The 14809-nt window shown below is 37.5% G+C and overlaps 1 protein-coding gene across 11 annotated transcripts in view; it reads left to right on the forward strand.

Annotated features, from left to right (window-relative positions):
• Positions 1 to 507: 507 nt before the first annotated feature.
• The window catches only part of vps13c (vacuolar protein sorting 13 homolog C), an 80124-nt gene continuing 65822 nt past the window's right edge, over positions 508 to 14809 (forward strand). For all 11 annotated transcript variants that reach the window (XM_030130833.1, XM_030130836.1, XM_030130834.1 and 8 more), the window contains exons 1-7: positions 508 to 699; positions 4183 to 4226; positions 4869 to 4911; positions 6617 to 6712; positions 10547 to 10648; positions 13783 to 13845; positions 14234 to 14308. In XM_030130833.1, coding sequence (XP_029986693.1) covers positions 600 to 699; positions 4183 to 4226; positions 4869 to 4911; positions 6617 to 6712; positions 10547 to 10648; positions 13783 to 13845; positions 14234 to 14308 — 523 coding nt within the window. In that variant the 5' untranslated portion in view covers positions 508 to 599. The remainder of the gene's footprint in view (positions 700 to 4182; positions 4227 to 4868; positions 4912 to 6616; positions 6713 to 10546; positions 10649 to 13782; positions 13846 to 14233; positions 14309 to 14809) is intronic.

Genomic DNA, 14809 nt, shown 5'->3' on the forward strand with positions numbered 1-14809 from the left:
ATATTTCAATGTCCTGTGTGAGGCACCTTGACTTGCCTTGCTGCTGAAATGTGCTATACAAATAAACTTGACTTGACTTATAGTTGTTATCCTGAATTTTTATTGCTCAATGTTAAACATGTCAACCACAGACTTTTTGTTTGTGCTGATGTATTTTTTTTTTTTATAGTTAAAATTGCTCATTGAATTCAGTCACATGGTCACATCAGGAGCTCAGTCTGAAAATGAACAAAGAGACAACAATGGCAGTAAAAATGTGGCTCTATCTCTGCTAATCCACTGTTGTTTCTACCCTCTGGCAGTGAAAGCAAAGAAAAACAGCACTGACACACTTTTATTGTATATAAGCAGGACAGTTTGAACACAGATCCTCCCTTTCCATTGCCTGACTCAGCCTCACCTGACCTGATCGATGCTCTCTCACCGCAGGCTGACTGTCCACGCGCAGACAGCACTAATCAAACACAACTCCAGTCGATCCCAGAGAGAGTCGATCGTCGCTTTCTGTCACCTCCTCCTCCTTAAGCGGAAATCAGGTGCAGGTTGACGCTGCGGCGCTGACCAGGCAAGACGGTCGGCCGGACCCGGAGCTTTTAGTCATGGTGTTCGAGTCTCTGGTCAGCGACCTACTCAACAAATTCATCGGAGACTATGTGGAGAACCTGGACAAGTCCCAGCTGAAGATAGGGATCTGGAGTGGTGAGCTCAGCAGCTAGCTAAAGCTACCCGTACAGAACTCCGTCTAGAAACAACACAATTTTACACACATAAGCTCCTATCTACAACCAAAATATAGTGGCCAACACAAACAAACACTTCATCATGAACTGTAACTTATACCGTTAATATCGGCATTAATCCGACTCCCCAATAAGCTTTTTGTCCCATGAAATTATATCTTGAGTGAAAGCTTCCCCTCCTGTTCCTGCCGTATGTCGGCTAGAGAATGGATAAATACGTCGGCGGAAACTACGGGTTTATTTTGGTAATTTCATGGACAGTTTAGACGAGAAGAGTTGTGTTTACATTACATTCGTGCCGAATTATTCAACAACTTCAACAGAATTGAGAAGTCAATGACACTTGCGTTTTTAATGTGGAAACTTGTAACTGCTAAGAGATTTACTTGTAATTGTCAGATTTTCAGACGAGGTTTGGTTTAAACGTCTCCGTTATTAGACGTCACTCAACAGGACCAGCAGCGGGTGTAAACAAACCGCTCCTACGTGGACAGTGACCTCCAGCCCTCTGCCCATCTGTGTCCAGCTGATACCCGATCAAATTGTATGTGAACACCTGAAATTGTCCAGAAAGCAAACAGTTAAACGGAGGGCGTGGCCGGCGGCTGACAGGCCAAACAGGGTTAATGTAATTAACAGAGAATGGAAAGCCTCTGGTTATCAGCTCACAGCACTTTTCCTGCACAGACTGTTTTCATCTGAAGCCCAGAGTCTGCTTACCGTTTGGGTTAGACCCACCCGATAAACAGACATTAATCTGAGTTTAATTTACCAGGTTACTTTAAATTATTCGAATATATCAGGCTGATGTATTTTTTGGAAAGAAGTGTGAAGCTGAAGCTGTTTGTGCTTTGAAACATCACCTCAGTTGGAAGAATAGTAACATGAAACGCAGAATAAATGGATCAATAGAGCAGAGAGATGTTTGTCTTCATGCATAATCCATCCTCTGTGGAGGAAGTGTGTGGTGGAAACTGAATCTAATGCTTTGACGTTTATATTAGAATAGCTTCTACAATTGCAAAAGACTAAAATCTTTATAGTAGTTACAACTGATGTAATTCACCTGCAGATCCCTTAGCATCAGCATTTATCATGTTTTGATCTAAGTTGTGGCAAAATTATAATTAACTGGTTATCACAAGGGGATCAGACTATTTAGTGCTGCATTATGAATAATTGCTCCATATAAAACACATCATCAGCATCGACAGCATGGAAGAGAAAAGCTACATACCTCTGCTGGATATCATACAAATGTATATGTACTTCACCACAAACAGAAATACATGAAATAATTTGAGGTAAATAATGAACAACGTATCAACATGGACTTGTGTTCAATTTATTATGTTTGCATGTCAGTTGGTTATGAGAAAAACAATAATGTTTGTAATAATTATAGTACTGATCATGTTAAGCAGAGTGAACGTGGTGTCTCAGTGTTTCCTCCTGTGTTTCCTCATACCTTCTGACATATTTGTGTTACACCTGTCAGAGGGAAGGTTTTTCTTCTTACATACTTTGCTTTCATCTGGGGTGCTTTGAGGTGCTGACAGTCAACTGTGTAAAAAAAGCATGAACGTATCCACTGTGACTAGACCTGTTCGTTTGTGGCCTTTTTTGTGGCCTTGTGTTTTTTTGGACCCAGAAGTGACCATATTTACAGAAGAGGTCAGTGGAGGGGAGGAAGAGCAACAACTGTCACCAATCTAATCCCACCACTAACTTAACTGCCACTTCTAACTAAAGATCTTAAAGCTGCGATGCATACTTGTGTTACTGAGCAAAAATTTCAGAATTAGCTTTCAGCATATTGTAATTCAAGTAGTCTGAGAAGAAGCAAGAATGCTGCCCTCTTCTCTGGACTTGGTTTTTAGGCTGTCCTGTGATGCACAGTTAGCTTTTCTTACTTTCTTATTTAGCTCAGATGTGACTCCAGCCCTGGACTTTTTTCATTTGGACTGATTTGCAGCCAGAGAGCTGCAGAATTGTAATGCCAGCTTTGAGTTATGTTCACACATGGTAGCTGACAGAATGCACAATGCAACAACAAACATTATCAGTAAAGTAACATGCCTGGTAATTTATTACGTTTTGGTAAACTGTACAAAACATTTGTGCAACAAAATTATCTGACAGTCTTGTTAGTGTAGCCTCCTAATCATACCCATATTGAACTGTCAGAAAAGAAAAAATCCTTTGTTTCATGAATCCAAATCAGCAGGAGAGCTATCTGTTAATCAGTTTCCACACCGTAGACATTGATATATATATTTCATTAAATCTTATTAACGGAGCAATAATTGACAAAACTCCCATCAGCAGACCAGATTGTCCTGATGAAGAGTGACCAGAATGACTTCTGGAAAAGCATTTATTGACTGTGTTTTTAAAGAAAACTCGATGGACGTTGATGGGAGTTAGGATTTTTTTTTTTTTTTTGCCAGAATGTTGTTTTGGTTCAGATAGTCACACATTCCTTTCAGTTTCAAGATGGGGTCGTTGCCCCTTTGAGGAAACCCACAGATAAATCATCTTTGAATGAACAGCATCATTGAGTCTGTTTACATGCACTCCAGTCTGCCAATCAGTATCTGATTTCTGGAGTTATCAGATTATTCAAGTGATCATGTAAACAGGATAATCTGTTATCTGATAACAGCAGTTATTTAATTCTGAGAAATTGAATTAACACACCTTGATTGCTCCCCAATACTCCAAAGTCTTCACGCATGTATGCAGGTTAATCTGATTTCTTTTGATTTTTTTTACATCACACGCATATGTAAAAAAAAAAATAAAATAAAAGAAGTATATAAATGGAAGTAACACAGTGACAATGTGAGCCTAAGGAAAAAGGTAAACAAACAATGAAATGAAGGATAGCAGCAACATGTGACCTATTTTGTAGTCTTATTAGCTACTCCCACATTAGGACAGCTAATGCTGACACTGTAGGTGTCGCCATGGTCAACAAGACAAGACCAGATGTTTTGAAAATGACAGGAAGTGTACGTCTTGCATCATAACATATGTACATACTCCGAAAGAAATCAAATAATGGACTGAAACATGTAAACCAGGGTTTTTCGATTATCACATTTCTGAAGTGCATGTACACACATCTGATTATGGCAATTATCAGATTACTCCCAGTTATTGGATTTTTATGGTCATGTAAATGGGCTCAATATTATTATCATTTTGTATATGAGGATAACTTTAGAAAAGAAATCTGTTGTCAATCCCTTGGATAATACCCTTTAACATAAATATTATCATCCAAAAACACTTTAAGTCAGGTCAACCACCTGTGGGAATGCTTTGAATTTGTATCCATGTTTGTTTCCGACAGATATTGTCTTAACACTGTTTGAAGCACAAGGATCGGGCTGACACCATCTGTCTCCTGTGGTAACTATCTGTTCTGTCTCCACAGGGAATGTGGTTCTTGAAAACTTGAAAGTGAAAGAAAATGCTTTGGTAAGTCCAGAGACTGCTGACTAAGGCTCCGCCCCTACCTCTGATGTCATCATTCAGAGGGGATCCATTTTAAAGAGACTATTCCAAAACACAACACTCTCTGTTCTGAAATTGGGAAGAACTTTGAGCTCTGAGACTGAGAAACTGCTAAAAAACTGATGAGTTCTCTGATTGGCACTTTTTCTGTACCTTCCACATTTATATCAAATGTTATTTCTGCAGAGTAAACACAGGTTATGACTCAGACCAGTAGCGCCTGTCTGAGTAGTTTTATTTTAGTGCTCTGCAGACTGGTTCTGCCTGGTTCCTGACCTCAAGCAGCTGCAGTGTGGTGGAGGTCTGCTGTTGAAGCCAGGCTACCGCACATCACACATCGTCCTCACAGATAAACCCTTATGTGTTAAATCAGTGGAGCTGTGGTGTAAACACATGTGGTCACATGACACTCAGAATAGATGTGTTAGAGATAATGTGGCGATAACAGCACAGTCTCTCCAGTCAGACAATGATATCGTCACACTCGGTTTTTCAAGTGAAATGTGACAAGATGAAAAATAAACTGACTGATTACACCCTGCCTGATGTGGCTGTCAGCCGTTGTCATTTTCACAAATATAATAAATTCACCTGTTTGTGTTTCAGAGTGAGTTTGATGTCCCATTCAGAGTGAAAGCTGGACAGATCGGTGAGTCCTCAACCTTCATCGTTAGAAATAATCTGATGTCAGTTGGTGGAAATGAACAGTATGAGAGGACAGCTGCTGTCTCATGATAACAGCTGTGAAGATGTTTTCTGACTGTGCTGTTTGAGACACTGAGCCATTATTCATCCAGTGTACTGTATATTAAGATGTTTTAGTAATAATTTACATTGTATGTAAATGACTAGTGTGTAAGATTTTGCTGCATTAAGGAGGATTTGAAGTGAAGAAATGGAATATGATATTAACTGTGTTTTGAAACTCTGAACAGACTTCCTCTTCTCCTTTTTTGCATTTTATTGTGGGTGGCATTCAGCATTAAGGCCCATTATGTCATCTACTATGACTGACTGGACTAGACCTTAATAAAAACCCTAGACAAGATGACAAACACTGGCTCAGTTTTTATGTAAATGAAAAATATTTTAGATCATTGTGTATGAGTTTAGTTTAAAACTGTATTTGTTATTGTATGACATTGCATCTCTTCACAAAATTATGAAAATTTAGACCTTGGTTGAACTGTTTTAATACCGGGCATATTTTAGATGGTCTCTTTATGCCTCTGTGCTGGTGATGCTATGGCTAAAGTTAATCTTTTCATATGTCTGTCTGATTCTGATTGTTGTGAACACGGTATCTCATAAACGCCTTAAGAATAAAAAAAAAGGTCGAAACATTCTCTACAATCACCTCATTGCAATTTTAAGGGAGATTCTAGAACATAAGAAACAAAAATGTCTTCTTTCTCAGTAGAATGTTGAAATCTTTGAGTGTATTTTTCACACACTATAATTTGTCTTTTTTATTTTTGATGATATAAGTTAAGGAATTATTAGTTCTTGTAGTTTTTATTCTGAGTTAAGTCTTTGACCTTTGTCCAGGGTATTTGTGTTGTGTTGCATTTATGGATGAGCTGCAGCTTACAAGTTGCCCAGGGACAACAGAGATGTTTACTGAAGCTTTCCTGCAATCAGTGTGGTATTAGTTCCTCTCAGGGAATTAAATCTGTCAATCTGTTGACAGATAAAAACTGTGTCAAAGGCTTTACCCTTTCAACGCCACAGACAGTCTGACTAAATTGATGTATGTTTGCCAAACAGGGAAGCTGAGGAGGAAAAAATGAATCACTAATTTATTTTCACCTGCAGTTGATTGAAAATAATGCTTCAATAAATCTAGACCTTTTCAAAATATTATGTTCATCAATTTTAATTGCGGAGAAATGTTTGTGAATCAGAGTCACTTCTAACTGCAGCTTTTATAAAAGTCTAGTATTGTTCATATTGTTGAATACATTCCTATTTTTTCAATAGTATTTTGATTAGAACCAGTTATTACAGACTGAAACTGAAGAGAAAACCATTAAAACAAATGTATGGAATATCAATCCAATCCAATTTTATTTGTAAAGCACTTTAAAACAACAGCAGGGTTGGCCAAAGTGCTGTACACATTTGCAATAAATAAATATACATATTACTAAGAAACAGAACAATAAAAAAAAAAAAACACTGTTTAGCAGTTTTTTCTTATTTTGTATCTACTTCCAGTAGTTTCATTTGTGTTTATGTTCTTTCCAGCTACATTTAGGTTTCCAAAGAAATAGTTTTTCTACATATAGTAAAGTCAGGTTTAAAGTCATGTGTCGTGACAAAAATATGCTGATGACACCTTTTTGTGTGTCCAGGGAAACTAACATTGAAGATCCCATGGAAGAACCTGTACAACGATGCTGTGGTGGCCACGTTGGACGGCCTATACCTGCTGGTGGTTCCTGGAGCGAGTAAGTCCAGTTTAAAGCTCTACCAGCACCGAGCTGAGGGCCAGTCAGGGAGAAGAAGGCTTATGTGTTTAAAGAGACAAAGGGTTTTTTAATCATGTAACATAGAGTGGAATTATAGAAGTTATCACTGCACGCAAACTATTAGAGCTGATGTGATAAAATATCATGCAGACATAGGAAAACATTGTACCCTGACTAAAGTGATTTAATCCTAGCAGTTTTAAATGTTCAAAAATAAAATTAAGTTTTTTTTTGTTTTTTTTTTAAACTTTGTTCATTTATTAAATGATTATAGAGCTGACCCTTCAATCCTTCCCACAGTTAATGTTGTAATGTTCATGTAATAAATCATTAAACTCCTGTGTTTGGTCATTAGTTAGCTTAGAACAGAGTTGTTAGCAAGCAAAGACATCTGAATAATAATTATAAATGAGTTATGTTTTAGCTTTAAGTTAGATACTTGTGTAACATTTGAGGCCATATACCACCACATAATAGAAATACTGGCAATGATGTTTTAGGACACAGAGAAGTTTAGCTTTGTGACCAGCTGTGCGTTTAGCTACTTAGCTCATGTTAACCCACATCACATACTATGGAGCAAACACTGGGTTAATCTGAATATATTGGGACTGTGTCTCTCAAATGCATGTTGTGTTCATCTTTGTAGTCTTCTGACATGTCAGTACTATTATTATAGAAATTTGAGATTATTTGAGATTTTAAGAATTATTTACCATAACACCATAAAATTATACAAAAGCCAGTCACAGCTTTGAAGATATCCTGAAACTGAAATGTGAGTTATGTGAGTCCCTGGTCACAAAGAAACGTCCAAAAGTGACTGATGGATCCAGATGTGAGTAAGCTCTTCCACACTGGTTAATCCATAACAGATGTCTTTTACAAAAATGTGAAAAATACAGCAGGATGTTTACTCTCAGATTCAGAAGTTCAACATTTACACCATTTCTACATTTTTATTGGTAATTATTGACTGAATGAACGGATTGTTAAGGTGGAATATTTTCAGACACTAGCAGAGCCGGTACATACAGACATGTGCGTCAGTAATTGTTATTACTAATGTGTGTATGTGTGTTATTACTCAACAATGTACGATGATAAGTGTGTTCTCAGTTGTTATATGTGTGTTCCAGCTGAAAGTGAGCTGAAAAGTCGTCCGTATAATGGTAAGCTGGTAAGACGCCGAGGTTCAGAGGTGGTGGTACAGGTCCGATCAGGTTTCTGTGCTTGCTGTCAGGGCTGCACTAAGTCTACATGAAAAACAAATCAATAAATCAGTCAAACATCAACTGGATTTCTATGCTGATGAAAACATACATTCACATACACCTAAATACTGTTTTTGCTCTTAGTCTAATTTGAATTTTTACATGGCCTGAATTTACTGTGAAAGACTTTTTATAACGATTGTTGTGTTTGTGAGACAACACAACTAATTTGCATCACCAGTATTTCAATAATTGTATGAGATTTCAACAAAATAGTTTTATGTTTGGCTTTAGAAATAATAAAATAAAAGACTAAATAACTACAGCTTATCATTGGAATGTTCGCTGATCAATCCTCAAATACACTCAAATCAGCCAATGATATTTGAACTACAGACTGCTGTTCTGGTCAGGGAGACTGAAGGGAAATGACACAAAGCTTTTGACGGTACTCTAAAAAACTGTCAAGGTTCCGCTTATGGTTACATACACCAAATGAAGTCCACAAAAATGTCCTCTGTCATTGTGTTAAGTCATGCACAGAGGCAGAGTGGTTAGCACTTCCACCTCACAGCTAGAACCCTCAGGCAGACTTCAGCCTTTCTGTGTTGACTTTACATGTACTTTCTTTGCCCCCCCCCCCCCCCCCCCCCATTAAAAACAGGTATACTGTATGTAGGTTAATTCTCCTGTCAGTGTCCCAGACCACGGTGCTGATGAAGATCTGGAGTTGGTCCCTGAGCACCTTCAATGCTCACTGATCCTAATATGTGCTGTGTGCCCATGCTAATGCTATTGCTAGATACTGTGTGTGTTTATGTTTTTTAGGATAGGTGGAATACACTGACGAAATTTCCCTCCAGGGATAGTAAAGGCAGTTAACCTTTAACTTTAACTTTTCTTTTCACTAAGGAATATCTAAGGAGTCATAACATGAAGTTTTTAATTATCCCCTGTGTTTTTGTCTGGTTTTATAATTGTAAGAACACTAATCACTTTGCATAGGCATCAAATAACTGTCTAACATGACACTGAAAATGAATATTAGAAGAGCACATGCATATCAATTATGGTTAGGAAATCTTTCTATTCCCCATTGTAAACTGTCAGACATTACTTGAAATGTCTTTTGTGAACACACACAACAAATGCTGTCGCTTTAAAATCTAGGATGTTCCAATGTAAATATGTCAATGCATTTCTGTCACGGTAAATCACGACCCAGTATTTGTTATAGATGTAGATAATAGCTTTATTTACATAGCACCTTTTAAAACAAAGTTTACAAAGTGCTTTGACAGACAAAGCAGAGGGCACAACAGCAGGATACAAGATGCAAGTAAAAACATTAAAACAGAAGCAACACAATAAGAAAGATGTGTACAACAAATGCAAAAACATGACACTTTGAATAAATGAAGTGAATCGGAGTAAAGAGGGCAGGGAGAACGTAACATGATGCTGTCAAACCAATGCAAAAATGAAGAAATGAGATGAAGCAACATCATGCATGAGAATATAAATTAATAATCAAACAGGATAAAATTCAAATTCAAAAAATTAAAATTAAAAATTAAAAGGGACAAACATCACATAAACGCAAGTCTATAAAAATGTGTTTTAAGAATTGATTTAAAAGATGTCACTGATTCCGCAATACTCCTATAAATTTGGATTTATCTTGTATTTAACACTTGGGAATGTAGCGCAACACATTTGAAGGAAAAGTACAAAAACTGGAGAGCCTCAACATTTTATTACAAAGGAGTAATGCAAAAAAACCAAAACAAAGGTAACATTGTATTATTTACATCCCAGAAAATGACATACATTGTGATGAAATACTGGTGACAGGAAGTAGTTGCATTTTTGCTTGTGTGGAACAATTTGTGCTTCAACCACTGAGTCTGTTATGAGCTACGTTAAATTAGCTGATGATGCTAACCATCTGCTAACACGGCTTCAAATGACTGATAAATCCAGAGGTACGTTGTCATCAGCATTACTCCATCACATCCTGTTAGAGTTGACGTCCTGTCGTGCAGCCCTGCTCTCTCTCTGCTTCTTCTCTTAATGCGTTTCATCTCAGAGCTGGGGCTGACTAGTAGAAATAGTTGGTTTTTGATCTGGGTTTCCTCTGGACTCTGAGGTTTGCTGGTTTACTGGTTCATAGACTAATACTGGGAGGACTGGGAGAATTTCTGCTTTATTCATTGGAAACTCACCAAAGCAGGGTGGAGGTTTAACAACTTTTTTTTATAGAACTGAAACTGACAGATCAGTACATTCATTGTTACACCTGATCACCTGACTGAGCAGGTGTGGAGTCACATGACATTGGCCTAAAGAAGTTTAAGACTCCGCCAAAAGGCCAATTACTTTTATGATTTTATTTTCCAAATACTAGTTTACTTACTGTAGTTTAGATGTTTAACTAATCTTAAGCTAGTATGTCAATTTATAAAAGATGAAAACTGAAAAAAATTAGAAATACTTAGTATCTTTTCAGCTCAGAGTTGATCAAATATTTGTAAATTGTAAATTAAAGTGTATTAATTTTTTTTTCTTCTTTCTATGTTTTTTTTCTGTCTTTGTGCAGCTATAAAGTATGATGCGGTGAAGGAGGACCGTTACCAGCAGGAGCTAAAGCAGAGGGAACTGCAGCGTATCGAAGATGCTCTGCAGATGGCAGCACGCAGAGGTGAGACTGACCTCCAACTGACCTCTGACTGACCTCTGCCTGACCCATGACTGACCTCTGCCTGACCCATGACTGACCTCTGCCTGATCTTAAAACTCCTCAGCTGGTGGCTTCTGTTTCTGCTGCTTCCCGTTTCCTCTGCTGCTTGATGTCTGACTGATGCTTTAAAGATTTAACCCTATCGGCTCAAGACGTCTGAGTAGTTTAAGGGTAGATAAAATGAAACCTTTGGTCCACCTATGGCTCTTCTGTACAGGAAGCAGTGGATAAATACAAATATTCAATCAAAAGATTATTATTGGTATTATATGCTGGAATTCTAGGTGTAGGTTGTTTAGCATAGTGATGCATCTGATGATGATGATGGTGATGAACACTTTATTGGTAAATCCTGCTGCTCCATCTGCGACATCACTGATAAACCCATCTTAAAACAGAAAACAAAGAGCAAGGAACATTACATCCACAGAAGGCGCTAATGCAAGGTCCTTCAACACACATTTGATCTGGGATTAAACACCTGATTTCATTTTAAGAATGCCTGGTGTTTTAGTCTAACCTTATCAAAGCTCCTCTTTGATGATAACAGTTTGTTTTCACTGTTCAATAAAATGGTCGGGTTCAGTGTCGATGGGCCTCATTCACAACCACAACCCAACTATGGCTGCACCAGGTTCAACCTGGTTCAGCATTGTCATTAGGGCTGCGCGATATTGGAAAAAACTCACATTGCGATTTTTTTTGACCCTGCAATAGACATAGCAATATGAAAAAATTCTCAGGAGAATATAATAGCTGTGTGATGCCGACGTAAATGTCAAACAAATTAGTTGTGTTACCTCTTGTTGTGGCAACAGTTGCGAGGCACTGACAGCACAGAACACGTGTTTCAGTATTATCCTTCTTGTAGCTGAAATAATTTCAGATAACTGACGTTGCTTTTCTTTTTGGCACCAAGTCTTAGTTTTCGGTGATTTTCTCTTGTTCGTTGCTCATTTTTCAATATTATTTCCAACAACTCACTCCATGTGCAGGGGCGTGGTCTGCTTCAGCAAACTGATTAAGAACAATTGTGATTGGTGGATCGCTGTGCCCAGAGTGTGTCTGGTACCCAGCGTGAAATTAGATGAGAGCATGTTGAGTTCATTTGCCTCCTACATTGCAGGACCTGCAATGTGACTATTGCGCACACGTACATTGCGATGATGATCCTCAAACGATATATTGTGCAGCTCTAATTGTCATCATGATATGAACATGTACAATAGGTACATTGCAAGATCTGCAAAGTCGAAAGAGGCTAATTAACTTACTTGTTCCTTAACACAAAGGGAAATGCCATGTTTTTTTATTCTCTAACTAATTTAGTGTTTAGTGTTTTTCATATAACATGACTTATTCATATCCAAGATTTCTGATACCATTTTTATTTTTTTTTTTTTTACGGTTATTCTTCATCTTATTATAAAACAGCCAACACAGACTTTTCTGTCTATCATTAACTAAAATATATAAATGATAAATTCTGACCTTTTTTAAACATGGTTATTTGTCATTTCAGGAGACATTCAGCCCACTGTTACTTCTGTGCCTCTGTTGAAATTCAGTTGAAATAAGAGTGAAATTCTTTTCCTTTTTGCTTCAGGTTCCATGCTTTTCTTTGAGAGCAACTCAAACTATTTCTCCTTGATGTTTCTTTGATATTTCCTTATATAGAGAAATGGCAGTACACTTGTTATTCCAAATAGTAGTCATCCTTTTCAGTTTCGAATAATTCTGATTCATTAACAGTTAGATAGTTGCTTAGATAGTCTAGTTTTTTCATCCATATGGGAAAGGAACATACACACAATGGTAGGAACAAAGGTCGCCAGTGTATGCATCACTACCTTATCTACAAATTGTATACAGTACGAATATTTATATGCACAAGTAAGTGTAAATGGAGTTTGCATGTTCTCTTGTTGTCCATGTGGGTTCTCTCTGGGTAATCTGGCTTCCTCCCACCATCCAGAAACATCCACCTTAATAGGTTAAATAGTTTAGTTTCTTTATAGGTTGATCTACAATGTTGGAACAAGTTTTACTATTCCATTACAATAATATAGAACTTTTATGATCCCAGAGTTAAAAAAACAACAACATATAATCTATCCAGTCCCTCTGAAAGACTGGACGTCACATGACGTCACATACGTGGATGTTAACTGCTCATTTGCACAGTTAACATCTTGTGTGCAAATTTAACAACTGAGAAGTGTATGGGCTGGGAGTGAGAAACAAAATGTGCATAACTCAGCTGCACATACTCATCACATCCACTGCACATGGCTGAGTCTGTTCTTCATGAATGCTGAAGAACACATGCTCTTACATGTTTGTTCTCTTTCCAAGTCCGTATTTTGCTTGCTTGAGTTGATTTAAATGTTGAAAACTAAAGGAAACATTGTCCCTCTTATAATTGGTCACTTTCAACACAGTCATGCCTTACAACCTGTTATACTTTGATTATTATTGAAGAAGAAAGAAGAAGAACAAGCTTCTTTTAGAAGTTCATGTAAACAGTTCTTAGTTGTTGAGTTTGTGCATAGGACATAAATTAGTGGAGTTGGAAAGTTAATTTTCCTGAATTTCAATAGAAATTCCGACATGGTAGTCAGTGGGAGAATCAAGTACAATGTCCTCTGTTTCCTTTCTCTTTATTTCAAGAGCATTATAATATCTCCTATTGGCCTCCTCCTCAGTACTTGAAACACTTACTAGAGAAATTAGACCAAGTCAGACAGATATCACTGTATTTCTGCAGCAGAAACTGTTTATTACAGCCTCGCTCTGACATCAACAAGTGGTTTCTCCATTTCTTCTCTGAGACACTCAAGTAGATGGTTTTCTACCCACCACAGTTAAAAAGTCTTACATAGTCTAGTCAACATCATCATCATTACCATCACAGTTAAAATTCAGATGAGCGTCGGATATGTAAAGTCAGTTTTTGTATGCAGATTAATAGAATAGAATAGAATAGAATAGAATAGAATAGAATTCCTAGCGTCTGTCCTGAGATATGGATTGGAAATTATTAATTGTTATGGAATTAACCCTTTGTGTGCTGTTCATGCTGCGTTTGCTGTCAGCATCTCAAACTGGAGATCTCCTCTTCGATCTGGAGACGGTGGTTTACCGGGACCCTCACCATGGTAACACATAAACTGTAACCTTATGTAACACACCGACAATCAGAACAGGTGTGCATTTGTGTAAACATTCATGTTAATGTGTTCCTGTTCATCATCAGCTCATTTATTGATCAGTTAGTTAAGTCCAGGGTCAGTGAAGTGTCCCTCGTCAGTCTGTCCCTGCTCTGTCACTGACTGCTGTATTCACACCTCCACCCGCCTGTGGTGCCTTACATGAGTGTTTGTGAATTTGTGACCTCTCTCCTTAACCGCCTCCTCTCTCAGGGCTGCGTTGTTTATGTGTGTGTATGTATGTATGTGTGTGTGTGTGTGTGTGTGCTCATTGCTTTTGTCGGTGTGTTTCGGGGCTCTCTGTCTAACTGCCTGTCTCTCTTTAACGCTGCCAAAGTCTCAAAAGGACATAAAAAACAAAAAAAGCGCAAAAAAGGTTTGAAGAAACTGAAACGACACGACAACAAACCAGGTGAGTTGATCTGTTTACCTGAGACCAACAGACGCTCCACAGGTCACTGAACAAGTGTGTCTACAAACAGTACGGCCACTAGCTGCTGTGGAGACTCAGAGATGTGTTTTCACCTGACATCAGTCTTCAATACCTGACTTAGAATTTCAGAAACACTCTACATTTCCCAGATACATGACCAACAGCAAATAATATCAGTTCAGACATTTAGTTGTTGAAATAAAATAAATCTGTCAGTGTTTTAAAATTTAAAGTAGTCAAAATTAACTTTAGTACTTATGTCTTCTCATATAGAATTATGTTATATTTTATAATCATAATGAACTCTTTTTAGCTGCTACTGTCAAAAAGTATATTTGGGCCATTATACATAAAAATAAAAAAGTAGGGAGCAGAAATTCACTGAGATTAAAGTCACATATTTATGAGATAAAAAACTTGCTCAATGAAAAACTACATAGCAATTTGTTTGAGGCAACAGCTTTTTCCTCAGAATTTGTA

This window comes from Sphaeramia orbicularis, chromosome 3 (assembly GCF_902148855.1).
Source record: "Sphaeramia orbicularis chromosome 3, fSphaOr1.1, whole genome shotgun sequence".
Taxonomy (NCBI): domain Eukaryota; kingdom Metazoa; phylum Chordata; class Actinopteri; order Kurtiformes; family Apogonidae; genus Sphaeramia; species Sphaeramia orbicularis.